The sequence below is a fragment of the Phyllostomus hastatus genome, unplaced genomic scaffold, assembly GCF_019186645.2.
Source record: "Phyllostomus hastatus isolate PE091 unplaced genomic scaffold, TTU_PhHast_1.1 phas_scaffold_39, whole genome shotgun sequence".
Taxonomy (NCBI): Eukaryota; Metazoa; Chordata; class Mammalia; order Chiroptera; family Phyllostomidae; genus Phyllostomus; species Phyllostomus hastatus.
The window spans coordinates 22,787,541-22,815,179 of NW_025334028.1; the positions used below are offsets into that span (position 1 = coordinate 22,787,541).

A 27,639-nucleotide genomic window follows, 5' to 3' on the forward strand; every position below is an offset into this window, starting at 1 on the left:
CTCACGTCTGTCAGAATGGCTGTCATCAATAAATCCACAAATGACAAGTGCTAGCAAAGATGTGGAGAAAAGGAAACCTTTGTGCATTGTTGGTAGGTAGGCAGATTGGTGCAGCCACTATGGAAAACAGTATGGAAGTTTCTCAAAAAATTTAAAGCGAAACTGCCTTATGACTCAGTGATTCCACTTTGGGGACTTACTGGAAGAAACCCAAAACATCAATTCAAAGGACTATACACAGCCCTAAGTTCACTGCAGCGTTATTACAATAGCCAAGCTATGGAAGCAACCCAAGTGCCCGATAGACAAGAGGATAAGAAAGATGTGGTACACATACACAATGACATATTACTTGTCCATAAGAAAGTATGAAATCTTACTATTTGCTACAACATGCATGAACCTAGAGGGTATTATGCTAAGTGAAATAAGTCAGCCAGAGAAAGACAGATACATGATTTCACTTGTGGGATCTAAAGAACAAAGCAAATAAACGAAAGTGAAACAGACTCACAGATACAGAGAGAGAACTGTATTGCCGAAGGGTGAAGGAATTGGGGCACTGGGTGAAGGAGGTGAAGAGAGTAAGAAGCACTAATTGACAGTTAAAAAATAGTTAAGGGAAGTAATTAAAGCATAGGAAATACAGCCAATAATATGGTAGTAACTATGTATGGTGCCATTTGGGGTACTGGAAAGATCAAGGGGAACGCTATGTCAAGTACATGATTATCTAACCACTAAGTTGTCTACCTGAAACCAATACAAAATAAAAAAAATTTTAAATTTATACCTAAGTCTCTTATGTGTATGACTGTAAATGGTAAAGAGTGGGTTGTGAGTGGGGCCACAGTTTTGTTTCTATGGTATTTGGCTGCAGGAGAATGGCTATTGCTTAGAATCTTCCTGTCTGGTTGGGATACCCCTTTCCTGTTCATTTGGCTAACTTTAGAAATCAGGCTTTTCTCGGGAATTGTGCTCATTGATGTTTCTGGATTGTCTGCTTTGCCAGCACCCCATTTGATATAAAAGGCAAAATGAAGGGAACCCAACCATGTCACTGCCATGTTGTTCTTTTGGTCCCAAGGTCCCTAGCCATTCTACCTTCTCTCCTCCTTTCAGAGTATTCTTATATTTGTTTTGTTTTATATACAGTATTCGGTTGCACTTAGGGCAAGGAACAAGTAAGAGTAAATACGCTCCAATTTTTGAAGTGAAAGTTCTCACTAATTTTTAAATAAATTGCTTCATTCTCATACCCAAGTTTCTGCCATCGTCTCTCTAACCACAGAAATCATATTCATCTCGACAAAACTCTTAATTCTCACTTGTTATATGAAGATTTCTCTAATTTTTCTGATCATAATACTACTTCATCTTTCGATTCTTCTTCAGCCATCTTTATTCTGTTTTTATATCTAATTATATTCAGTCTTCTGGGAGATCCTGGGCAAATCAGTTAATCTCTGTGACCCTCAATTTTCTTATTTGTGAAAGGAGGATGACACTGGTCTCCTGACTATTTCATAAGATATTTAATAAGCATTAAATGAAAAACTATAAAATGCTTGTCAAATGTTAGGTATTATTGTTATTCCAAATTTCTGTGTAAGACGTGACTTTCCTTTGTAATGACTTCTTTGTGTTTAGAGATATACTCTAGATGTTAAGAATATTGAACTAACAGATCTAACACAGGCAATGGCATCTGATCCATTATTATTTATCAAGCAAACACATATACAGCAAATCCATGTCCCTTGTTATGACATTCACGTATACATCAACAGACAGACACTATTCAAATAGTTTCTGGGACTTCCAGTCAAGATGATGGCATAGGTAAAAACAGCTTGCCTCCTTGCATAACCACAATAAAAAATTATAACTTAATTATAGAACAGCATCACTTGACATCACTCAGAACTGTCAGATCGAGTTGAATAAAGTCTGATGACTATGGAATTAAAGAAACGAAATCCATCCATACTGGTAGGAGGGGCAGAGACACGGAATGGGCAGGTCCCCCAATCATATGTAGTTGATAAAAATTCGGGAGGGATATATCAGGAGTGAAGATTCCCAGCCCTACACTAGGCACCCCAACCCAGGGTTCCAGTGCCAAAAAGAATCAAGTCCCCATAGCTTCTGGCTACAAAAAGTAGGGACTGACTCAGTGGAAGAAACTTCTAGAGTCCCAAGCAGTTCCCCTTAAAGAACCCACAAAGGACTTACTCAGACTCACTCCTTCTGAGCTCCAGCATCAGGGCAGCAGCTTGAAAGGTGCCAATAACATACAAGAAGAACTAAAGTGTCTGGCATCAAGGTGAAAGCTGGAGGGGCAGCTTTTCCCAGACAGAAAGGTAGGCAGAGACCACTGTCCCTTTTCTGAGCCCTACCCCACAGAACCACAGAACCACAGAGCCGGCAGGCATGTGCCATATCTGAAACTCCTTCAACCTGGCTAACACTGTTCACCCCACCCTGGAGATCTCCTGAGGCTCTGTCCCACCCAACTTACAGGCCCACCCAAGCTGTTACCAGAGACTTTTCCATATGAATGGCTGGTCCTCACTCATGCATCACAACTTCCTAAAACCTCTCAAAAAAGCAACTTCTCAACAAAGCTGGCCTCAGGGAGTCCCCAACCCCTGTAACCTCTTGCTAAGTGGCACCAGGCCCAGCACTAGCAGCAGTCAGCCTAGATTCACAGCTTGTCTTCACCTGGGAATCTCCCAAGCACAGCACAAGTAGCAGCCATCTGAGATTGCTTTATAACCCAGGCAGGGTGGCTCTGGGCAAACACAAGTAGGGGGTGACCTTGGCCTGCATCACCCAGGAAACTCCAGAGCCTGTGCATCCAGGAGACAGCTACAGAACACACTGAAGCACTCCCACCCTGCCCCTGCATAGCTGGCTCTCCACATTCATAGCCAGACCTTGCAGCTGACTAGCCTGGGTATCCCTCCCATTGACCTGTCAATAGCCATTAAGGTTCAACTACAAGAGGAGGGTGTACTCAGCCCACATGGAGGGCACACCTAGAGTACCCAGCTTGGGTTATAGGGGAGGCTATGCCACTGGACCTTACAGGACACCTACTACATTAAGCCACACTACTAAGATAGAAAGTCATAGCAGTTCTGCCTAATGCATAGAAACAAACACAGGGAGGCTGCCAAAATGAGGAGACAAAGAAACATGGCCCAAATGAAAGAACAGATCAAAACTCTAGAAAAAAACTAAACAAAATGGAGATAAGCAATCTATCAGATGCAGAGTTCAAAACACTGGTTTTAAGGATGCTCAAGGAACTTAGTGAGAACCTCAACAGCATAAAAAGATCCAGTCAGAAACAAAAGATTCACTAATTGAATATTGAATTAAAGAACAATTTACAGGGGATCAACAGTGGAGCTGATGAAGCCGAGAAACAAATCCATGGTTTGTAATATAAGGAAGCAAAAAAAATAACCAATCAGATCAACAAGAAGAAAAAAGAATACAAAAAAACCCCCCAAACAAACAAAAAAAAAAAAACAAGGATACTGTCTGTAATCAGCCTCTGGAACAACTTCAAGGGTCTCAACATTTCCATCATAGGAGTGCCAGAAGGAGAAGAGAAAGAGCAAGATATTGGAAATGTATTTGAAAATGTAATGGAAGAAAACTCCTCTAATTTGGTGAAGGAAATAGACATACAAGTCCAGGAAGCACAGCGAATCTCAAACAAGATGGTTCCAAAGAGGCCCACTCCTAGACACATGGTAATTAAAATGCCAAAGGTTAAAGATAAAGAGAGAATCTTAAAAGCAGCAAGAAAAAAGCAGTTAGTTACCTACAGGGTAGTTCCCATAAGACTGTCAGCTTATTTCTCAAAAGAAACTTTGCAGGCTAGAGGGGACTGGCAAGAAATATTTAAAGTCATGGAAAGCAGGGACCCAAAGCCCCGACTGCTCTACCCAGCAAAAATATTGTTTAGAATTGAAGGGCAGATAAAGAGCGCCCAGATAAGAAAAAACTAAAGGAGTTCATCACCACCAAACCATTATATGAAATGTTAAAGAGACTTATTTAAGAAAAAGAGTCTCAAAACTATGAACAATAAAATGGCAATAAATACATATCCATCAGTAATTGAATCTAAAAAAACAAACCAAGCAAAGAAGAACAAAGACAAATTCATGGATATGGTGAGCATCCCTATGGTTGTCCAATGGAAAGGGGTTGTGGGAATGGGTGAGGAAGTGAGGAGATTAAGAAATACAAATAGGTAGTTACAGAATAGCCATGGGGATGTAAAATACAGTATAGGAAACTGAGTAGCCACAGAACTTATACACATGATCCATGGACCCCATGGACATGAACAATGGTGTGGGGACTGCCTGAGGGAGTGGGGGGTGCTGGGTGGAGGGGAGTAAAGGGAGAAAAATTAAGTCAACTGCAATAGCATAATCAATAAATTATAATTTCAAGAAAAACAAATAGTTTCTGAAATACTTATGACTCTCTGAAAACAATGTAAACTGTTTTGAAAACATCCATGTCAGAGAGAAGGGAAGTTACCTATTTCAGTCAAATATTTTTTAAAAGTATGGTTACATATATGATGCAAGTTACTCTCAAGATATAAATAAAATATTCTCTGCTTTAAGAAACTTACAATCCTAACTGTAAAGAACAAATAGCCACATGAACTTATGAGTCCATTTAGTCCACATCCTTGATAACAGCCTTTTATTTTTAAAGCTTTACAAAACACACAAATGAAAATCTCTCTTCTACCTAATTCCCTAAACCAATTTCAACCTCTTTTCCTCAGAGGAAACTAAAAGCAAGTGGTTTCCATGGTCTACAAAAATGCTTTGGTAATTATTGAGCAAACTACCTATACTTACCTTTTATACAAAACAAAAAAATACAGTCTTTGCTTAAAATAAACTGCTTTGTATCCCCAAAACAGAAGTTAAGATCAATTGGTTAAAATTAAAGATGACCCAGAAGGTAATGAAAATATCCTGTGTGCTGAATGAATACAACCTGTCATTTCTGTATGATGACACGAGATGTAATATTTTCTAATTAACTGCCTTTACTCACCAAGCATCTTAGGATTACAACCTGGGTTTTCTATGTAGTTTTCACTCAATAAAAAATGAGCTCATCAACCACTCCCTATTCCTAACCTCTTTGGGGTTATCTGGCATTCTGATTTACAGATAATCTCCTGTGTATTGAATAATATAAGTCTTTCCTCTAGAGATAAATCACCTCTTAGCATGTGTATAAATATTAAGTTTCTAGTTTTATAAAGAAGATCATTAAAATCTAAAATATACTAGAGCAAAGTACAATCACCTTTGTTAAACCCTTTCTGGGTGTCCAGCTTGGGTGCATATTTATGCCGTTCACCACTTCAAAATGCAATACAGGCTGTAAAAATACTGGTAGACCCACTCACTGGTTATTCTAAAACCAATAATGCTAACATGACTTCAATGCAGAAATGGGAGAAAAAAGCAGTTTAACATTCTTTTTTTTTATAAAGATTTTATTTATTTATTTTTAGAGAGGGAAGGGAGGGAGAAAGAGAGAGAGAGAGAAACATCAATGTGCGGTTGCTGGGGGCTGTGGCCTGCAATCCATGCATGTGCCCTGAGTGGGAATCGAACCTGCGATGCTTTGGTTCGCAGCCCATGCTCAATCCACTGAGCTATGCTAGCCAGGGCTAACATACTTAACATTAATGAAGAATTAATACTGACATCACCAAGCAGATCATAAACATGTAAATAACTCTCACCTGTTTTTAAATGTTTTTAAAAAACAACAAAAAAATTAAATGATTTTAATTCATAATGTGGAAATTTTTCTTTAGCTTTTGGGGGAATACATGGTGAAGTGAATGTTTTTGAGTAAAGAAAAATTTCCTGTAATATCAAGACACCACTTTTAATTTAACAAAACAACTGAGAAGGGTCTGTCCCAGTGATATTTTACTTTTACCAGTACCACTTTGGTGGCTGCTTTTACTGGAATATATTAACAATCCCCAAATGAATTTTGCTTGGTGACTTCTTTTAAGAAATAAAGCCATTTGGAAACTGTTCTGTGTAAAAGACCAACCAAGTCATCTATCTTTTAGGAATATTTTAAAAATAAGTATTGTCCTGGTTGGTGTAGCTCAGTGGATTGAGCACTGGCTGCAAACCAAATGGTCACCGGTTTGATTCCCAGTCAGGGCATAGGCCTGTGTTGCTGGGCCAGGTCCCCAGTGGGGGCCACATGAGAGGCAACCACACATTGATGTTTCTCTCTTTCTCTTTCTCCCTCCCTTCCCCTCTCTAAAAATAAATAAATAAAATCTTAAAAAAAAAATGAGTATCTCTTTCCTATTATTCCAAGATACCAGCATTTATTTCACTGTAAGCATTATAGTTGGCTCTGTAAATGTCAAATTCATAAGAACAAGCAATTACAAATTTAACCATTTTCCTATGAATTAGAATTTAACTATTACAAATAAATTGTATGTAACAAAAGAGGAAATTACAAAATCAGTTCTTTTACATTTATTTGCTAAATTGGCAAAAACTGAAAAAATATTGTGAAAGAAATGAAGACAAATGAAGTAGTCAAGAGAAATGACACTAATTATGAAAAAAGAAAAAAGTCACATTAGTTAGAATCACATGTAAAAAATGCAAAATTTGGCCCAAGTTAATAGAAATAGAAGAATACTGGACAGATAGCAATTCCAAGTAACTTCCCAATTTTAATATCTTAATCTTAAAAACTCTCAAAAACTATATTTTGCTTATTTCACTTAGAACCATATGGTATAATATGCTACAGGTTCGTGCATAATCATCACATCACTTGTTCATGGTAAACTAGAAAGCATGCATGGGTATCTACAAGTTACTTAGGACTTTGCCAAAATTGGCATGTTGTTTTCATGAAAGCAAACTGCATTTGTTTGGCTCTTGGTACAAGAAGTTAATAGTGAAGTTTTTAAAGGATTTTGAGGAGCCTTGCTTATGCCAGATTCTATGCACCAGTCTAAAGACGGAATTTAATATTCTGAAACACTATAAGTGTATTCTAAAAAGAGCTTAGTAATATTGCTTTAAAAGGTTTACTTTACTTTTAAAAGCATCTGTTGCTCCAGGTGCATGGTTTTTGTCTGGATGAAACTTCAAAGCAAGCTTTCTATAAGCTTTTTTCAAATCTTCATCACCAGCATCTTTGGTAACTCCAAGTACTTCATAGTAATTTTTACATTTGCTTATGCTGTGAACAAGAGAGTGTGTTATAATGAAAATTTCAAGGAAGAAGTTCATATAATACTGTAATGTTTTATTAGAATAGTATAAAGAACTGTCTGTGGACTGTTTTCTCAGTATCAAATGATAGTTTATCACATTAAGGGTTATTACTTCATTCTGTTTTTTAACCACAGACTATTCCTCCAACCTCTTCCCAGTCTAAGAAGAACTGACCATGAGAATGTCCTTGGTGCAATTTGTCACAACTACAGAAAAGTAAAGCAAAGTCCATAACAATTGTGGATGAAGGAGAGAGCACAGAACTGTAACTGAAATGAGAGGATAAGAACACATTTACAGTAGTTTTAAGATCATAAAGCAATTCAAGCCCTGCCTGGTATGGCTCAGTGGATTGAGTGTCAGCCTATGAATTGAGAGGTCGCGGGTTTGATACCCAGCTGGCGCACATGCCTGGGTTGCATGCCAGGTCCTCAGCTGGTGGAGTGCAAGAGGCAACTGATCAATGTATCTCTCGCACATTGATGTTTCTCTCCTTCTCTTTTTCCCTCCCTTCCACTCTCTCTAAAAAGAAATAAATAAAATCTTTAAAAAAAAAAGGAATTCAATAATCCTCACAGATTATGTTGCAGCTAAGGAATAGTATGCATTACACTCCAAGAATTTTGTTGTTGCATAATGTATATCTAACCAAATATCAAAGCAACAGTTCTAGTGCATGTAAAACAATTACAGCACACTATGGTTTAAATGTCAAGGCAAGTTAATTTAGCTCAGCCACGCTAAAGAGAATTCATCTGTGAAAGACAAAAGCTCTTAATAAAATATATCATGGGACTCAAAAATGTTTAACCCCATTTTCATTATGAAGAGCATACTCTTTAAAATTATAGTTAAGTCCTCATTTGATGTTATTAAGTTCTGTGATTCCAATTTTACCATTGGCTAATTGACACAAACAAGAGTTAAGTTCCTATAGCTTCTCACCAATGATATGAAACAATGTTGAATGAATCACTGTTATTCAATGACCTACTGTATTCTCATAATTTATAACCCTGAAGATATAACTGATTTGAATCTGGTATCTTTAATGTATATTATGAAAAGAAATACTTGGGACAGAGAACATTAATATCTTTGGATGCTAACATTCTCCCACAACCTCATAATTTTTCTTCACTAAAATCCAGGAATATTTTATACATTTTTTGTGCCATACTTTATGATTTTAGATGTGTTCCAGTGTGAGTGGCTTGATGACAGAAGTAGTAACAGGTAAAAGGATCTGAGGCACAGTTGTTCACTGGCAGCTAAAGTGTTGTAGCTGCCTCACAGTTTTCAAAGAAAAAGTCAGGATTGGTCTTTTTTTTTTTTTTTAAACTGCTGAACATATTAATCATCACACTACTTGGTACATGAATAGGTTCTCAGTAAATATTTCTGGAATAAATGAGCCTCAGCTCTTCTTTTATAATGAAAACATTCATCATTTGGCTCAGGGCCCAGAACTTGGAGACAGTCTTCTCTGGGTCTGCATGTGTGAATAAGACTCCACTTGGGGGGGGGAGGGGGGAGGGGGAAACATCATTTGGTATGTGAAGTAGCAAGAGAAAAAACTGTTGAAGATTATAGAAATTTGTCCATATCACATCAATAAAAATCTGTTATACAGTCTTCTTTCTAGTAATGATAATTAAAACTGGATTTTTCTACTTTAGATACTTAATAAATATTAACACAAGTTAATTTCATTTCATGAACATGACATTTCTTTTATTTAGTCAACAATATTTATTGAGTACCAACTATGTCCCAGACAGTGTTCAGGTGCCTGAGATACATTAGTGAATAAAACAGAGAACTATCCTGCCATGGTAGAGACTCACTCCCCTAAATATGATGAGAAACTATGAAGTAGAAAAAAAGGGAAGGGCTCATTTAGAGAATACCTACTTTTGTCAGGCACAGGTCCACAATCCCATACCCATGTTCTAATATTCATTAAGCCCTGAAAACTGTGAAATTATTCCAGCACTAATCTGACTGCAAAAACCTGACTTGAACATTTTTAAAGGTAAAATTTGACCTAAATAAATGTGAAACTGCTTCAGCCTACATTTATTCCATTTACGTGTGAATAGTTGTATGTTTTGTTGCAGAAATATTATTAGTGTCCAAGTTGCTTACCAGTTATATGATGTATACTGAATGTATGCTCCCTATTAGCTTTCTGAAACACGACGAATTCTGATTACAAAATACATCTGGTCCATGAGGTTTTCTCACAGAGAATTATAGAATCTTATTATTATCCTGATTATTTTACACAAATTATCTCATTATGCCTCATTGAGTTGATATTATTCTTATTTAACCAATGAGGAAATCAAAGCTTTCACTGGTTAACTAAATTGCCAAAAGTCATATAACTAAGTAATAGATCGGAACCAGGATTTTTATCTTCAACAAAAATTTACTGAACATCTACTTTCTGCTAAACACTATTTCAAATACTATAGTGGTGAATAAAATGTCAAACAAAATTCCTGCTCTTACTAAATTTGCAATTAGGACAGGGGCAAGCAATGAACAAACATGCAAGTAAAATAAAGAGAATCATATGTTGATAAATATTTAGAGAAAAATAAAGTGGCAAAGGGGAACAGAGAACGGAAGGGGAGGCTTGCTAGAGTGATTAGGAAAGGGATCACAAGTAAGAGTAAGAATTCAAAGCTCACTTGTATGACTTGAAAATCCTGTTCACAACCTGAATAAAAAAGGAGCCTCCTCAGACTCCAGAGTAACTATCTTCTTCCTTCCAATTTGTTTTTTCTAATCAGTGTTTAGACAAACTTTCTCACCTTCTAGATATTTTCAAATGTTGGTTTTGGTACCCAGAACATGTGTTCTCTGCCTCTTCTCTTGCTTAGTTTCCACCACTTCTTCAAACCTCAGCTTAGCTCTTTCTCTTTTCCAAAACTCAAATTCCTCAAAACTAGGTTTGGTGACTGTCTTATAGCCTCTCAAAGCTCGCAGAACTTAGCCCTTGCCAGTAATTACCACACCGTACTGCAATTACTGTTTACTTGTCTGAGTTCTCTTTCTATAGGCCCCTTGAAGGTAGACACTGTCTTGTTCACTGTATGTGTTGACAGATGGATGGATGACTGATTCAGTTTGAGGGTAGAAATGGTGAGGATCCAAAAGTAACTTTTGGACCAAAGGTAGTAAGTGCTATAATGAAAATGTAGTTGGCATCAAAACTCAATTTGGAACAGAGGAGAACTGACTATGAAATAAGGAATAGAGCTAAGAATATGACACACACTGCCTGAATGTAGAAAACAAAAGGTAGTAAACCAAACACTGAACAACCTTCAAGTCATTTCTGTTTGGTTTGACTGCGTAAGATGTTTAATTATGGATCACATTAACCCTTTAAATTTGTTCTGTTGACAATTTCTGAGCACAAAAGGCTAAGCAATAGAGAAAGGCAGCCCAGGAAGGGGCTGCTGGATATTATAGAGAAATTAGGTTGGAATTTACAATCCTCTAGAGATGTGTCATAAAGGTAAAAGAATTGCCACAGTGGGAAAAAAAAGTAGGAAAAACAATTAATTCACTAATTCTTAGCTGTATCTAGCTCTGTTATATCTTCCATGCACTAAATTTTTCATCATATATTAAAGGAGAAATCTTTGAGAAACCAGCAGAGAGGTATGAAGTTGGTATCACCAATGGAAAGCTGAAGGCTATGTATTTCAAGTTAATACTCCAAATACACTCGTTTTTCTAATTTTTCACACCTGACTGAGAAAACACCATTCATATATTTTAATTAGTATTTTTGTTCATCATGCTCCTTTTTACCAGATAAAATGCACTGTAACACTTTTAACAGTTTGCTCCTTACTGAAAGATTCAAACTTTTTTCTCCATCTGCACCAAAGAATTTTTTTAAAAAAAGGAAAGAAAAAAAGAAAATAAATTAAAAAGAGGTAACCCATTACCTACCCTGGAAGGAAATATTGTGAAATAAAGGCAGAAAGATCTGTCTGGGAGCTCAACAATGGAGAAGTATGTTTGGCTCAGGCTTCGTATCTTTATGTGTATAAAAACAGTGGGCAGGGGAGGAGAGTCTCTTTTCAGTTCTTTTTTAAAATATGATATAGCTGATTATTTAAATAGATTCCATGTTTAATTGGTGTTTAGGGAAATACTTGTTTATTCTTGGAGGCAAAGGATTATTGTATAAGCTTAATAAAATAATTTCATTTAAAGAACTTAAATCAAATACTAATAAAATCCCCATAATTCACATGATTGAATAGCTGTCCAGATATGTTCTGAATTGATAAATATAATGATGACCCAGTTAATGATATTGCACTGATCTTATAAATTTTAAAATAAAAGATGGGCTTTTTTTTTCAATGAGATATGAAAAACCTTTTCAAGTTAGATTGATGACACCTTTTTCTCAATAATTTTTCAATGTCAAAGACAACAAATAGTGCTTAGTTTCATAGAATGTTATTTTGAAAAGTTGCATGCTTTGTCTTCCATCTTACTGTAAGCTAGCTCTTACTTATGCAATGGATGCAGTATTATTGCATGGCTTCTCCCACTGAGCCAAATCGTTACTGAGCAACTTGTTTGCATAATTGTGCTAACCAACAAGATAACACAGCTTTCTTCAGAAAAATCCCGTGTATAGGAAAAAAAAAAACCAAAACCCAAAGCATACCACTTGTAAGTGTGTGCTGGTGATCTGTTACCTTACTAAGGCAACATTTAAGAAGGCTAATATAATGAATAAGTATTCCATGATTGGGTGAAGCAACTCTTATAAAGGTATTAATGGAAGTATTTTGAATAAGTTAGGGATTCTACTAAAAAATGTCCCAATCATATTTAGTCCCCAAAGGAAAAGTAAACTACATTTATTTAATAAAAAATGTATAATAAAATTACTGACCAGAGGAACAATCTCTAATATGGGTATACTAACATTTCTACCTGATAAGAATTCATGGTCTCAAACATAGCTGGATCTTGAATGCTAACCAGCAATGCTTCCATTCCCTTTGCTTTTCCCCTCTGCAAATATTTCATAGTTTTACCACTCTCCTCAAGCTTTCAATTTCATCTCTTTTTTCATAACTCTCGAAGGATAACCTCCTCTTCAACTTCACAGAAAATATAGAAGACAACTGACAGAAACTCCCTCAACATTTTGTTTACACCTGGCCAACTCTTATACAAAGTGTATCTGCACCTACCACCATCTCTCATTAACATAACACCCCCTACATACTAAAACAGAGATAAAAAAAATGAAGTGCTGCTCTCCCTACCTCACTTCTACCATACCTTGAATTACTCTTCTCTTTCTTTCAAGGCTAGGGCAGAGGAAATTAAGGAAAAAAAATAAAAAAAAAATAACACCGGATTTAGGATATTCCTGTTTTCCAAAAGTTTCAACTATATTTTTAAATGATATTTTCAAATACATCAGTGACTCTACAGACTTTCTAAAAAAAAAAATCACAATGATAATAAATAAAAATCACATGTATACAGTTAACTTTATTTAGGTCTTTCACTGAGAATATGTTCTTCCCCCAAAAGTAATTTCTAAAAAAAAATACAATTTGTTTTCAGTTACATGGGGTTTCATGGAATGTAATTCAACACACTGTTTAATTAAAGCTTTTTCTTAAAAAATTCAAAAGCAAGCATCATTTATGCATGTATCTCACTTATTCAACCTACTCTAACATAATACTACAGTTTTAAAAGTATTTAGCAACATTATTTATATTCTAAAAGTACTTCACTACCATTCATGCAAATCAAACACCCTTTACCATGGGCTTTACAATGATCAGGGATTCTTTTGAATTAAGCATTAGCATCCAGGCATATGGGAAAAAAAGCAAAATATAAATGATTGCTATTTGATTTGAAATGATTTTAGTTTCAAGCTATGGTGAGTAAAAATGAACTAAAAGCAAGAATGGAGAAAAAAGGGTAAGGAAAGAAGAATGAAAGAAATAAGATAGGGCAAAAGAGAAAGAATCTAAATAGTTTTACCTACTCTTCACTTGAGCTAGTTCACTGTATTATAATTCACTGTATTGTATGAATTATCTAATCACGGTTCAGAGTCCTTCATCCTTACACTTTGTTTCCCTAGAGCACAACATTAATACATCAATTCAGCTTTCTAAAGCTGTAGCAGGAAATAACAGTATTTTCTCTAGTTTCACACTCAGAGGTTCATCTTATTTCCAGAATTTCTTTAAATTGTATTTAAATTGTTGTTGCAGCACAATTTTCTATCTTTTACTCCCATCCCAACCCACCCACCCAACCCTCCCCATCTCCCTCCCATTTCCACCCACCCCTAGTTTTTATCCATGTGTCCTTATACTCCTTCCTGTAAACCCTTCCCCTTTTCCCCTGAATTCCCTCTCCTCTCCTCTCTGAACTCCTGTCAGTCTGTTCTTTATTTCAATGTCTTTGGTTATATTTTGCTTGTTTCTTTGTTTTGTTGTTTAGGTTCTTGTCAAAGGTGAGATCATATGGTATTTGTCTTTCACTGCCTGGCTTATTTCACGTAGCATAATACCGTCCAGTTGCATCCATGCTGTTGCAAAGGGTAGGAGCTCCTTCTTTCTTTCTGCTGCATAGAATTCCATTGTGTAAATGTACCATAGTTTTTTGATCCATTCATTTACTGATGGGCATCTAGGTTGCTTCCAGCACCTAGTTATTGTAAATTGTGCTGCTATGAACATCGGGGTGCAAAGGTTCTTTTGTATGGTGTTAGTGTTCTTAGGATATAGTCCCAGCAGTGGAATTGCTTGGTCAAAAGGCAGATCCATTTTTAGTTTTCTCAGGAAGTTCCATACTGCTTTCCATAGTGGTTGTACCAGTATGCAGTCCCACCAACAGTGCACTAGGGTTCCCTTTTCTCCACAACCTCTCCAACACTTGTTGTTTGTTGCTTTGTTTATGATGGCCATTCTGACTGGTGTGAAGTGGTATCTCATTGTGGTTTTAATTTGCATCTCTCTGATAGCTAGTGATACTGAGCATCTCTTCATATGTCTTTGGACCCTCTCTATGTCCTCCTTGGAGAAGTGTCTGTTCAAGTCCTTTGCCCATTTTTTAATTGGGTTATTTGTCTTCTTAGAGTGGAGTCATGTAAGTTCTTTATATATTTTGGAGATTAAACCCTTGTCTGAGGTATCATTGGCAAATATGTTTTTCCATACTGTTGGTTCTCTTTTTATTTTGATACTGTTTTCTTTAGCTGTGCAGAAGCTTTTTATTTTGATGAGGTCCCATTTGTTTATTCTTTCCTTTATGTCCCTTGCTCTAGGGGACATGTCAGTAAAAAAGTTTCTGCATGAAATATGTGAGATTTTCCTACCTACGTTCTCCTCTAGGACTTTAATGGTGTCACGTTTTATATTTAAGTCTTTTATCCACCTTGAATTTATTTTTCTATAAGGTGTAAGTTGGTGCTTGAGTTTCATTTTTTTGCATGTAGCTGTCCAGTTCTCCCAACACCATTTGTTAAAGAGGCTATTTTTACTCCATTTTATGTTGCTGCCTCCTTTGTCAAATATTAATTGACCGTAGAGGCTTGGGTTTATTTCTGGGCTCTCTGTTCTGTTCCATTGGTCCATGTGCCTGTTTTTATGCCAGTACCAGGCTGTTTTGATTACCTTGGCCTTGTAGTATAGTTTAGTGTCAGGTATTTTGATCCCTCCTACTTTGTTCTTCTTTCTCAAAGTTGCAGCAGCTATTCGGGGTCATTTATGGTTCCATATAAATTTTTGAAGTGTTTGTTCTATGTCTATGAAATAAGGCATTGGTACTTTAATAGGTATTGCATTGAATGTGTAAATTGCTTTGGGTAGGATGGACATTTTGATGATATTCTTCCAATCCATGAACATGGTATATGTTTCCATTTGTTTGTGTCTTCCTTGATTTCTTCCCTCAGTGTTATGTAGTTTTCTAAATACAGGTCTTTTACCTCTTTGGTTAGGTTTATTCCTAGGTATTTTATTTTTCTTTTTGCTGTTTCAAATGGGATTTTTTTCTTGATTTCTGCTTCTGCTGTTTCATTGTTGGTGTACACAAACGCCTTTTATTTCTGGATATTGATTTTGCATCCTGCTGTTTTGCTAAATTCATTTATTAGGTCAAGCAGTTTTTTGGTGGAGTCTATAGGATTTTCTATGTACACTATCATGTCATCTGCAAACAGTGACAGTTTTGTTTCCTCCTTTCTGATTTGGATGCCTTTTATTTCTTTTTCTTGTCTGATCGCTGTGGCTAAAACTTCCAGTACTATATTGAATGGAATTGGTGAAAGTGGACAGTCTTATCTTGTTCCTGATCTTAGTGGAAATGATTTTAGTTTTTACCCATTGAGTATGATGTTGGCTGTAGGTCTCTCATATATGGACTTTATTATGTTGAGGAATGCTCCCTCTATTCCCACTTTGCCTAGTGTTTTTATCATAAATGAGTGCAGTACTTTATCAAATGCTTTTTCTGCATCTATTGATATGATCATGTGGTTTTTGTCTTTGTTTTTGTTTATGTGATGTATTACATTTACTGATTTGCTAACATTGTACCATCCTTGCATCCCTGGAATGAATCCCACTTGGTCATGGAGAACTTTTTTTCTTAATTATAAAATTAGTAAGGTCAAATGCCTAAAACCTAGTTCATAATTTTTAATTCTACCTAATTCTTCTGCTTTAAGTGGAAGTGCACCATGAGGTAAAACTAGAACACTGAGACAGAATAGTCAGGGCAAAAAAAAAAAAAAAAAATAGAGTGTTGGGGGGCTGTATAAAAAAAGGATTAAGCAAAACGGAAAAAAAAAAACCCTCACAGACACTGACAATAGTAAGGTGATTACCAGCAGGAACAGAAGGAAAAGGGGATGGAAGAAGTAGAAGAGGGTAAAAGGGAAATAAATGGTGACAGAAGACTTGACTTTGGTGATGAATGCACAATACAATATGCAGATAAAGCATTACAGAATTGTACACCTGAAACCTATATAATTATAACCAATATTGTCCCCATAAATTCAATAAAAATTTTTTAAAAATTAAAAGAGTACATTGATATTAGTATCTCTATATACACAGTAATGAATATAAACAGAAAAAAACTATCCTTCATTAATTAAGTAGGAAATTAAAAATGCTATTACTATTGCCCTCAATTTTTGTCTCACATAAAATTCTTCTGCTTTCATGTATAATGAGGTCTCTCCAGAAAAAGCCTAGCCATTGTTAATATAACAAGAATGGTTTGTGTGACATAGATGTAATCTGGCAGCCAAGGAAAGCAGACTGGAATGCATATATGTGAACAATGATGACCTCACTGTACTAGTCAGTGTAGGCAGTAGATGCCATTAAGTGAGCATATGTCCTGTGTGGCCATCACATTCAAAATGACTGAGTGAGTAGAGCAACAAATCTGTGTCAAATTTTGTATCAGGCTTGAACATTCTTCCACAGAAACTATTTGGATGATTCAGAAGGCCGCAGCTATGGGCAACTGGTGATTGGCAGCTTCATCACAACAATGCACCGGCTCATGCATCACATCTCGTGCAGAGTTTTTAGGCGAAACATAAATCACCCAGGTGCCTCAGCCCCCCTATAGCCCAGATTTGGTGCCCTGTGACTTCTGACTTTTCCCAAAATGAAAATCACCTTTAAAAGGGAAGAGATTTCAGACTGTCGATGAGATTTAGAAAAATACGATGGGACGGCTAATGGTGACTGGAAGAATATGTGAGGTCCCAAGGTTCCTACTTTTTATGGGACTGAGGCGTCACTGTCCTATGTATAATGTTTCTTTTATCTTCTTCAAAATGACTCTATTTTTCATAGTACATGGCTGGATACCTTCTGGAAAGACTATATATACATATATGTTCTCTTTCATTCTCTTTCTATTCTCTTTCAATATTTTATCTAAATACTACACTATGTCAAAAAATTGAAATAATTTTCCTCAAAAATAATCATCCAGAAGTACTCAAAAAAATAAAGATGAAACCTTCCATAGAGATGGTATTTTACAGTCTGATTTTATAAAGAATATAAAGCATAACACAACCAGAGTTCAATTCCTTGATGTCTTTCTTCTACTGAACTATAATTCAAACACTTTTTTAGGTACCATGCCATTTAAAAATTACATTAGCAGCAAATGTCATTGAGAAGTAAGTCATATTTATTCCTACCTGAGAACTCCATCTACTTGATCTTTGGTGTATCCTTTTCCACCATCACCACTGCCAGCTGAGGTGTCCTTTGTGGAGTTAGGCTTCCTTTGATCAGCATTACCTGATGGTTTTCGGCAATGAGGGCTATTTCCAGCCGTGCTTCCATTTTTCATAATTATTTCCAATAGTGCTGTAGAAAGATACAGAAAGTATACTATGCCTGTTCACATCAAGGTACATAAACATGGTCTTGAGAAGAACAAAAGAACTCCAAAATTACCAATAGGGACTCTTTATATAGCACAACAGGCAAAATTGATAAAAGTGATAAAAAGGAATGGGTTTTGCTTGCTACAATAGCAAGTGGATTCATAATAAACTCTTACGGGCAGACTCTCAAAACTAATCAGTCACAGCTCTCTTCCAGAACAAAGCCACATCAAGGAGAAACTACCAGGAACAGTACCCAAACTGAAGAGGTCAGGGGCAATAGAAAAAAAGGAAAGAGAAACTCCAGATAAATGGGGAAAGAGAAAGGAGTGAGATCTTATTTAGCAAGGTGATATACAGGGTCCAGCACAAACAATGCCCCTTTTTTTATGAGCTGGTAATCTGTACCAAATCTTTTATTAAAAAATCATAAGCATGTAATTCTGTAACATAACCATATCACACTCAAGCATACCATATGACATTTTAGTGAAATGTTCACATTGCTGTTCATCTTGTGTGAGACATTCACATACCCTACCAACCACGTTGAATGGCGTTACTTCTACCAGAGCCTGTATTTTCAACCATTACACAAAAAATGAAGAAGAGTCTCTCTGTGTATTTAGAAAGGTTAACTACACATAAAAATGCATGAAAGAAAATGAGAGAAGTGAAATATGATACAAAGTAATTATAAGGAAAAAGAGAATAGGAATAAATCTCTGAAGAAAATGAATACAAACCACGAAGACTTGCTGACAAAACAGGTAAACAATATAACCTACTACTTTAAGCCACACTGAAAAAACTTTAAGAAATTACACATTATACAAAGTAATAACATAATATTAGAACAACCCCCAAAATTATCTGTCTATAAGAAATAAAAAATCAATTAAGAATTATTAAATTAGAAGAAACAAGGAGTTAATAAACACAACAGATGTTGTCTATGTCAAAGAAAACATATAGAAAGTCAAAATATTTTAAATGATAAAGACGAAAAATTAGAAAGAAAATGGCAAATATTAAAAATAGTTAAAGATGATCCAACATGCATACACTAGGAGTCCTAATGGGGGAAAAAAACCTTAAGAATATTGATCCAGATTAATGAACATCAAACTATAATCTAATAAAATTAACTGGGCTTCTATGCAAAAAGATAAAATGACTTATAAGGGAAAGAAAAATACATTGTCATCAGACTTTGATCATCAATAGTAAATACTTGTACAAAACAATGGAATAACATACTTAGATAGCCAAAGAAGGAAAACTGGAGCCAAGGATTTCATATCCATCTAACTTTAAGCATTAAGACCACAGATCAACTGTTTTTAATATTCCAGAACTTACTGAGCATAGTTCCCATAGGCCCTTCCTAGAAATCTGCTAGACAACAAGCTTCAGGAATCCAAAGTATTTAGATATACACAAGGACTGATAGGGAACATTAAATGTCTAGTGACCTAGAGATTAGGATGAATGATGATTTAAAAAGAGAGTATACAGTAAGTAATATGTTCTGACATTCTAAATAGGTTGAAATATTTTTTTTAAATAGTGAGCTTACTCAGTCTTTCTTTTTACTTGAAAAAATATATATATATATATATATTGGCCTTCTCTTCTCTTCTCTTCCTTTTGGCAGCTTAGGCCTGGAAGCTTATTGAGACCAAGGAAGCAGTAACAACCAAAAATAAGGCTGAGTTTGATACAGCCTGCACCAATGGGGTTAAGGAGGAACTCATTATGTACAGGGGGAATTGATTGGGTAAACTGAAGATAATAGGAGAAACATTTCTCACTGTCAGAGAATAGAATTATAAATATGAAAATGTACAAGGCTAGAATGAACTTTGTGGTAGACTTTAAAGAGAGGTTTGTGACTTTCATACAGATATTAAAATGAACATAGATTAAATTACTATAGATGTGTACAGTCCCACATACAAACACATATAACACACAGATATACATACACAGACATACATGCATTCATACATACATATATTTTCCTAGCTCTGTCTCCTGAAAAGGCCTAGGGGCAATGACATTCCTGTTGCAATGAGTTTATCTAGTGTTTATATCTGTTCCCAAGTACCACTGTCTACGAAAAAGAATCAGGGCTCCTTAGAGGAACAACTGATTCCCAGAGTAAAAAACAAAAACTGGGCTTGAAAAAATTTTTGTGCCATAAAGTAGAGATGCTTGAAAAATGATGAGGACATGTCAAAAAGACAGAGGGCTCCTGCTGACTAAATCTGAGAAAAATTGAACCTCAAAATAAATTATAGTAATAGATTAAATAGGAATCCTTAAATCCATACTAATAAATTGAGTAAGTTGAATGCCAGCTAATAAATTGTAGAATGAATAATAGAATTAGAAAATTACCATTTGAGCCCTGGCTGGAGTGGCTCAGTGGGTTGAGTGCTGGCCTGTGAACCAAAGGGTCACTGATTTGATTCTCAGTCAGAGTTGTGGGCCAGGTCCCCCTAAGGGACATTCCAAAGGCACGTACACATTGATAGTTCTCTTCCCTCCCTTCCCCTCTCTAAAAATACATAAATAAAATCTTTAAGAAAAACTGCCATTTGACCACTATCAGAAATTTAACCATGAAAATATCATCAATGAATGCTAAAAGGAGTTGGTGAAAGTATGTTATGGAACAGAACATTTACATAGTCTCCAAGTATTCTCCCACAAAATATTTATTAATTATGAAGTAAAAAATAAGTAAGTTTTTAGAGTGGAGAAACTTGGCATCACCAACTTTATCAAGTGATCAAAGTTAACCTCACATATAAGGACCAAATCAATATAATGTGTCTCCTAATATGTTACACTAAGAAAACATCACTTCTATGGTATTTCTGCCCAAAATTTCTATGTGGAAATGTCAAACCCAAATTGAGGGAAAGTGAATAAAATGAGTTGCCTGTATTTATCAAGAATGCCAAAGTAAAGAAAAGAAAAGCTGTATCTGGAGAATAAAATATGTCCATAAGTGCAACTTGAATTGTTTTTGCTATCAAAGATACAATGGGAAAAACTGGCAGAATTTGAATGAGGTACATGTATTAACTTCATGATTTGATGGCTATATTGTGGTTATGTTAGGAGAATACCCTTGTCTTAGAAAACATACATGAGTTATTTAAGGGTAATGGGACATCATGCCTACAAGTTACTCTTAATTAGTTCAGGAAGAAATACAATAACATATTGCATGTATGTTTGGTGGTAGGGTTGGGGGAGGAAGGCACAGGATATAGGGAGGGAGGGCACAATAAAGCAATTGTGGCAAACTTTTATCCAAATGGAAGGCTGAGAAAATATACATGGTAAGTTTGCATTATTCTGTGACTTTTCTCTAAGTTTGAAATTATCACAAAATTTAAAAATATATTAAAACGGGGAGGGAAATGGAGAATATATGCAAAGACAATTGAACTGTTTTCAATAATTATATTAGTGGGTAGTGTTGGTAACATTACTCTGAAACTTTTATGTATATGATGTGGCATAAAGCAAATAAACAATCATGTCATATCTACTATTTACTATGGCCTTGAGAAACAATTACTACTATGGAAGGAATTGTTTCTGTACACTAAAAAGGTCAGAAAAAATGAATAATCTGGTATCCACAGCACCCTTAATGCCAGACTGTAATGCTAAAATACCATTTTCCACTAAAAGAAACTCCAGCTCTTATTGGCAATATGCTTGATTTCAGGTCTAGTACAGGAAATGTACAAAAGGAGCATGAAACAATGTTATACCAAAAAGCAGACTGTCTACAAGACTGCCTGAGTAACCTAATAGGGAGTCCCACTACTTTTGGAGAAAGGAACCAACTCCTTTTCTTGAAAACTGATCAAAGCAATGAAGAACTTATTCAACCTTTCCTATATGAATTGCACCACTGTGTAACTCTAAGATAGGTGAAGGGGAAGTGTCTCTTCATAGAAATATTTTAGCTAATTAATAAATTATTTTTAAAAATTGTAGAGCCAGAAATGAAAGTGGTTAGTATTTATAGGTGGCCACAATGTCCCCATGTATGCTAGTTAGAAGTTATCAGTATGCCCCCTTTCATTTTCAGCACAAACATGTTCTCCCAGTGTTTTTCTGGACATCTTCCATTTTAATACCTATATGCTGAATATTGCACTAAAGCAGTATTATATAGTTGTTTTAGATTTTTAACAGGTATTATGATACTGAAATATTTTCTAAAATTCCATATACAAGGGTCCTGCTTAACAATGACTATGTATGTACATGTGCTCACACCAAACACTGGTTCCAAAGAGTTAAAATGTGCACAGGCTCCATTACCTCTGGGTCTCAATATCCAGTTTTGTCATCTCACAAATGGAATCAGCAAAATTTTCTGTATTGGCAGTCACTGGAACCAATGTCTGAGAAGGCAGTATGATTCAGTTCAAGTATTGCCAGAATTTAAAACAGACTGGATTTTCCTGTTTATTAAGTCTTAGCTATCACATGAGTTCTCATTTAAAATAATATACAGTATTACAAACATTAGTTGGGCAGATACAGTAATTATGAACCAGATTACATTTATTTTTGGGTTGAAAACTATCCAGCCTCATTTTCCTCCATTCACTTTCCAGACATACTGCTTTACCTGGGGTTTTAACATACTCTGCACTTTTAAGAAGCAGTGAAAAGTACCATATTTTGCCATGTACAATGTTCACCCAAGTTTTTGGTCCAAATGTTCAAGAAAAAAATCTTCCCTTTTAATTTTTTAATTCAATTATTGATTGATTGAAACAAAACTGATTATTGTGTTCTAGGGTATTATTTTGCATACAGATATCATTATTGCTTCTAGAGTTATACTTTAAAATAAGTAAATAAAATTTATTATTTTTAAAACTCAGTAAAGGAATTAAGAACATTTATAGAGACACAGAATTAGTACCACCCATATATAATGCTCATCCTTCTCTTTCCCTCAAAAATTTAGGCTAAAAAAGTGCACATTATACATGACAAAATACAGTAAATATAATATTAAAAATGTTTATGTGGATAATCCAGAAGTGAAGAAACAGGTCTGTTTTTATTTTATAAGGTTCTGCCACACATCTATTATATATAATGGCCATCATTAGCAGAGTCTAAAATAAGAACACATGATTTGAAAAACAAATAGATTTTCCCCCTCTTCTTCACAAATCTAGAAATAGCTTTTATTTGTGTGATTACAAAAGTAGTGTTGCTCATCTAATTTAAAAAAGAAAACGTAACATGGTAAAAAAAAATCATGTATAATTCCCACACAAGAAATAAATGGAGGCGTAGATACAAACACTTCACTTCCTCACAGAACCAAAAAAAGGATAACAACCATTTTAAAAATAAAAAACAACCAAAACTGCCAGAAAATCAACCTGCATGGAAGTCTGACAACAAAGGAGTTAAAAAAGAAACATTCGTCCAGACTGGTAAGAGGGGCGGAGATGGGTAGCTGGGTGGAGAGGATGAGCCGCAAAGCAGCAGCTGGAGGACCAGGGGTCCCACATTTGAGTGCAGACAAGCCGGGAGGAACAACTGGGGAGCGAGACAAACTGCCCAACCCAGGGTTCCAGTGTGGGGAAATAAAGCCTTAAAAACTCTGGCTGTAAACCTGTGCGGGTTGTAGTAGCGGAAGAAATTCCCAGTGTCAAAGAAGAGTCCATGGAGAGACCCAGGTGGTCCTAGAACATACATAAGCTCACCCACCTGACAACCAGCACCTGAAAGGGCACACTCAGCTTGTGGGAAGCCAGAGAAGTGATGGAAAGTAGACCAAGTGCCCAGCAAGCTAGAAAGCGGCATTGTTTCCTCTGACCCCTTTCCCACAGACAGTGCCACAAAGCAGAGACCTGGGTTGCCCCGCCCTGGCAAATAGCTAAGGCTCCGACCTTACAACATAACAGGTGCACCAAGACAAAGAAATATGGCTAAATTAAAGAACAGATCAAAGCTCCAGAAAAAGAACTAAGCGAGGAGGAGATAGCCATTCTATCAAATGCAGAGTGTAAAACACTGGTAATCAGGATGTTCCAGAAATGATTGAGTTTGGTTGCAAAATGAAAGAACAAATGAAGGATACCCATAGTGAAATAAAGCAAAATGTTCAGGGAACCAACAGTGACAGGAACTAAACCAGGACTCAAAGCAACAATTTGGAACAAAAGGAAGAAATAAACATCCAAGCAGAACAGAATGAAGAATCAAGAATTCAAAAAAATGAAGAGAGGCTTAGGAACCTCTGGGACAACTATAAATGTTCCAATATCTGAAATATAGGGGTTCCAGAAGGAGAAGATGAAAAGCAAGACAGCAAGAAATTGAAAACTTATTTGAACAAATAATGAAGGAAAACTTCCCCAATCTGGCACAGGAACTAGACATGCAAGTCCAGGCAGCTCAGAGTTTCAAAGGAGTTGGATCCAAGAAGAAACACACCAAGTCACATAATAATTAAGTTACCTAAGATTAAAGATGAGGGGAGAATATTAAAAGCAGCAAGAGAAAAGGAGACAGTTATCTACAAAGAAGTTCCCATAACAAGACTATCAGTTGATTTCTCAGAAGTAACCCTGAAGGCAAGAAGGGGCTGGAAAGAAGTATTCCAAGTCATGAAAGGCAAGGACCTACATCCAAGATTACTCTATCCAGCAAAGTTTTCATTTAGAATGGAAGGGCAGATAAAGTGCTTTCCAGATAAGTCGAGCTGAAGGAGTTCATCATTACCAAGACCTTATTATATGAAATGTCAAAGACTTATCTAAGAAAAAGAAAATGATCAAAACTATGAATAGTAAAATGACAACAAACTCACAACTATCAACAACTGAACCTAAAAACAAAAACAAAAACTAAGCAAACAACTAGAACAGGAACAGAAGCACAGAAATGGAGATCACATGGAGGGTTATCAGCAGGGAGGGGGGAATAGGGGAAACAATACAGGAAATAAAAAGCATAATTGATAAGCACAAAATAGGCAGGGGGAAGTTAAGAATGGTATAGGAAATGGAGAAGCCAAAGAATGTACATGTATGACCATGGACATGAACTAAGAGTGGGGGCGTGGGGGAATGCTGGACTGTGGGATGGTGCAGGGTGGAGGGGGATACAGGGGAGAAAAAATTGGGACAGCTGTAATAGCATTATCAACAAAATATACTTATAAAACAAATCACACACTCATTATGGATATTTATAGTTACTCTAGTTAGCTAGTGCTCTAGCAGCTTAGATATTGTTAAACAAAATTAGAATAATCTACACTATGTTTGTAGCCTGCCTTTATTTAGTTCATAACACACTGTGTATGTCATTTTACAGTAATAAATATAGGTTCACATGATCCTTTTTTATGAAGACCTTATTTGGGACTGTTGTAATAGGGGGGAGAGAGAGAAATAATGCTCAACTCAGAATTCAGCAAAGACAGTTGGGGATTTAGAGCCAATGGAGCAGAGTGAGGGGGTCAATGGATGGAAAATTACTGAGACACATCATCTTTTTTAACAGGTACAGAGTACATGAATGCAATGCAACTTATTTATCAATTCTCACTGTTGGATATTTACCAGTACACTCTTTTCAAATTTTTGCTACAGTGACACCTTTACATATAGGATCTGGCACGAATAATGTCCCTTCTATCTTCTTTTTCTTAGCTAAGTCCCTTTAACACTTCATATAATAAGGGCTTGGTGATGATGAACTCCTTTAACCTGACCTTATCTGAGAAGTAGTTTATCTGCCCTTCCATTCTAAATGAAAGCTTTGCTGGAGAGAGCAATCTTGGATGTAGGTCCTTGCCTTTCATGACTTGGAATACTTCTTTCCAGCCCCTTCTGGCCTGTAAGGTCTCTTTGGAGAAGTCAGCTGACAGTCTTATGGGAACTCATTTGTAGATAACTGTCTCCTTTTCTCTTGCTGTTTCTAGGATTCTTTGCTTAATTTTTATGTTGGGTAATGTAATTACGATGTGCCTTGGTGTGTTCCTACTTGGGTCCAACTTCTTTGGGACTCTCTGAGCTTCCAGGACTTCCTGAAAGTCTATTTCCTTTGCCAGGTTGGGGAAGTTTTCCTTTATTATTTGTTCAAACAGGTTTTCAATTTGTTGCTCTTCCTCTTCTCCTTCTGGCACCCCTATAATTCAGATGTTGGAATATTTAAAGATGTCCTGGAGGTTCATAAGCCTGTCCCCATCTTTTTGAGTTGTTTCTTCATTCTTTTCTGGTTGGATGTTTCTTTCTTTCTTCTGGTCCACACCATTGGTTTGAGTCCCAGTTTCCTTCCCATCACTATTGGTTCCCTGTACATTTTCCTTTATTTCACTTAGCGTAGCCTTCATTTTTTCATTTAATTTGCAACCAAATTCAACCAATTCTGTGAGCACCTGATTACCAGTGTTTTGAACTGTGCATCTGATAGGTTGGCTATCTCTTCATCGCTTAGTTGTATTTTTTCTGGAGCTTTGATCTGTTCTTTCATTTAGGCTATTTTTTTTTGTCTTGCCTGCCTGTTATGTAGTGAGGGGCAGAGCCTTAGGTGTTCACCAAGGTGGGGCAACCCATGTCGCAGCATTGTGATGCTGTATGTGGGGAGGGGTCTGAGAGGGAACAATGGTGCTTGCTCTGCTCTCTGCCGGATTTCAGTTGCTTCCCCCAAGCAAATTGGACCCTTCTGGTGCTGATTCCCATGTGGGTGGGTTTGTGTACATTCTAGGATCCTGTGAGTCTCTCCACCAAACTCTCCTGTGAGGCTGGGAGTTTTATCCTGGCACCTCAACACCCATAGGTGTTTTCAATCAGTGGTTTGAGGTTTTATTTCCCCTCGCTGGGGCCCTAGGTTGCACAGTCCATCCCACTCCCCAGTTGTTCCTCTCAGCTTATCTGTGTGCAAAATGTGGGACTGCCTGCTCCAACAGCCACTGCCTTGCCTCAAGTCCTCTCCACCCAGCTGCCAGTCTCCACCCCTCCTACCGGTCTGGATGAGTATGTCTTTAACTCCTTGGTTGTCAGACTTCCATACAGTTCGATTTTCTGTCAGTTCTGGTTGTTGTTTTGTTTTTAAATTGTTGTTGTCCTTCTTTTGGTTGTGGAAGGAGGCGCTGTGTGTCTACCTATGCCTCCATCTTGGCTGGAAGTCATCATATTATATTTTAATTTTCCTTTTTTCACTTTACTTGTGCTCCAATAACACACTACTCTTAACTGTCTACTTTCTATTCTTGTTATCCAAAGTATGTATTTCTTGTCATATTATTGTTGTTCTAATGCTATTGTAAATGACTGCTGTTCCATACAATGGTAAATACTACACAGCACCCCTCTCTGATTTTAGCCCAGTTCACTTTATTCCTGAGTATTATTATTGTTGTGGTTAACTCTATTCTCTCACACACTATGCCTACTTTCTATCCTTTATTCCCACTATATCTCATCATCTAACCTTGCACAAATGCTCTGTTTTCTGGATTCAGCTCATAATCCTCCTCTGCTTTAACAAGAGTCTTATCTCTCTTTCACCTTTTATAAAAAATGGCTAGTTGGGTGAAATATCATGGTTAACGCTATACTTATCCAAAGAATCTCCTATCTCTTCTCTACTTGCTGGTACTTTAAATCTCATAGAATACTCTCCCACTGTCTTAATCCATTTTGCCTAACCCCTGCCACTGATCCCATATAAGAACAGGTGGGAGCTGCGAACATCAATATACCCAATGGAGGAGAGAACCCACCAACAAAGGAATCACCAAAATGTGAAAACCCAAGTACAAGAGAGCCCACACAAACA

At 36.4% G+C, this 27,639-nt stretch overlaps 1 protein-coding gene across 2 annotated transcripts in view; it reads right to left on the minus strand.

Moving 5' to 3' along the window:
- Positions 1-27,639, minus strand: part of DNAJB14 (DnaJ heat shock protein family (Hsp40) member B14) — a 53,511-nt gene that overhangs the window by 14,945 nt on the left and 10,927 nt on the right. Inside the window, exons 2-3 of one of the 2 annotated variants that reach the window (XM_045820211.1) lie at positions 17,593-17,764; positions 7,151-7,296 (exon numbers count right to left, since the gene is read on the minus strand). In XM_045820211.1, coding sequence (XP_045676167.1) covers positions 7,151-7,296; positions 17,593-17,764 — 318 coding nt within the window. The remainder of the gene's footprint in view (positions 1-7,150; positions 7,297-17,592; positions 17,765-27,639) is intronic. The other variant, XM_045820212.1, reaches the window with a different exon arrangement.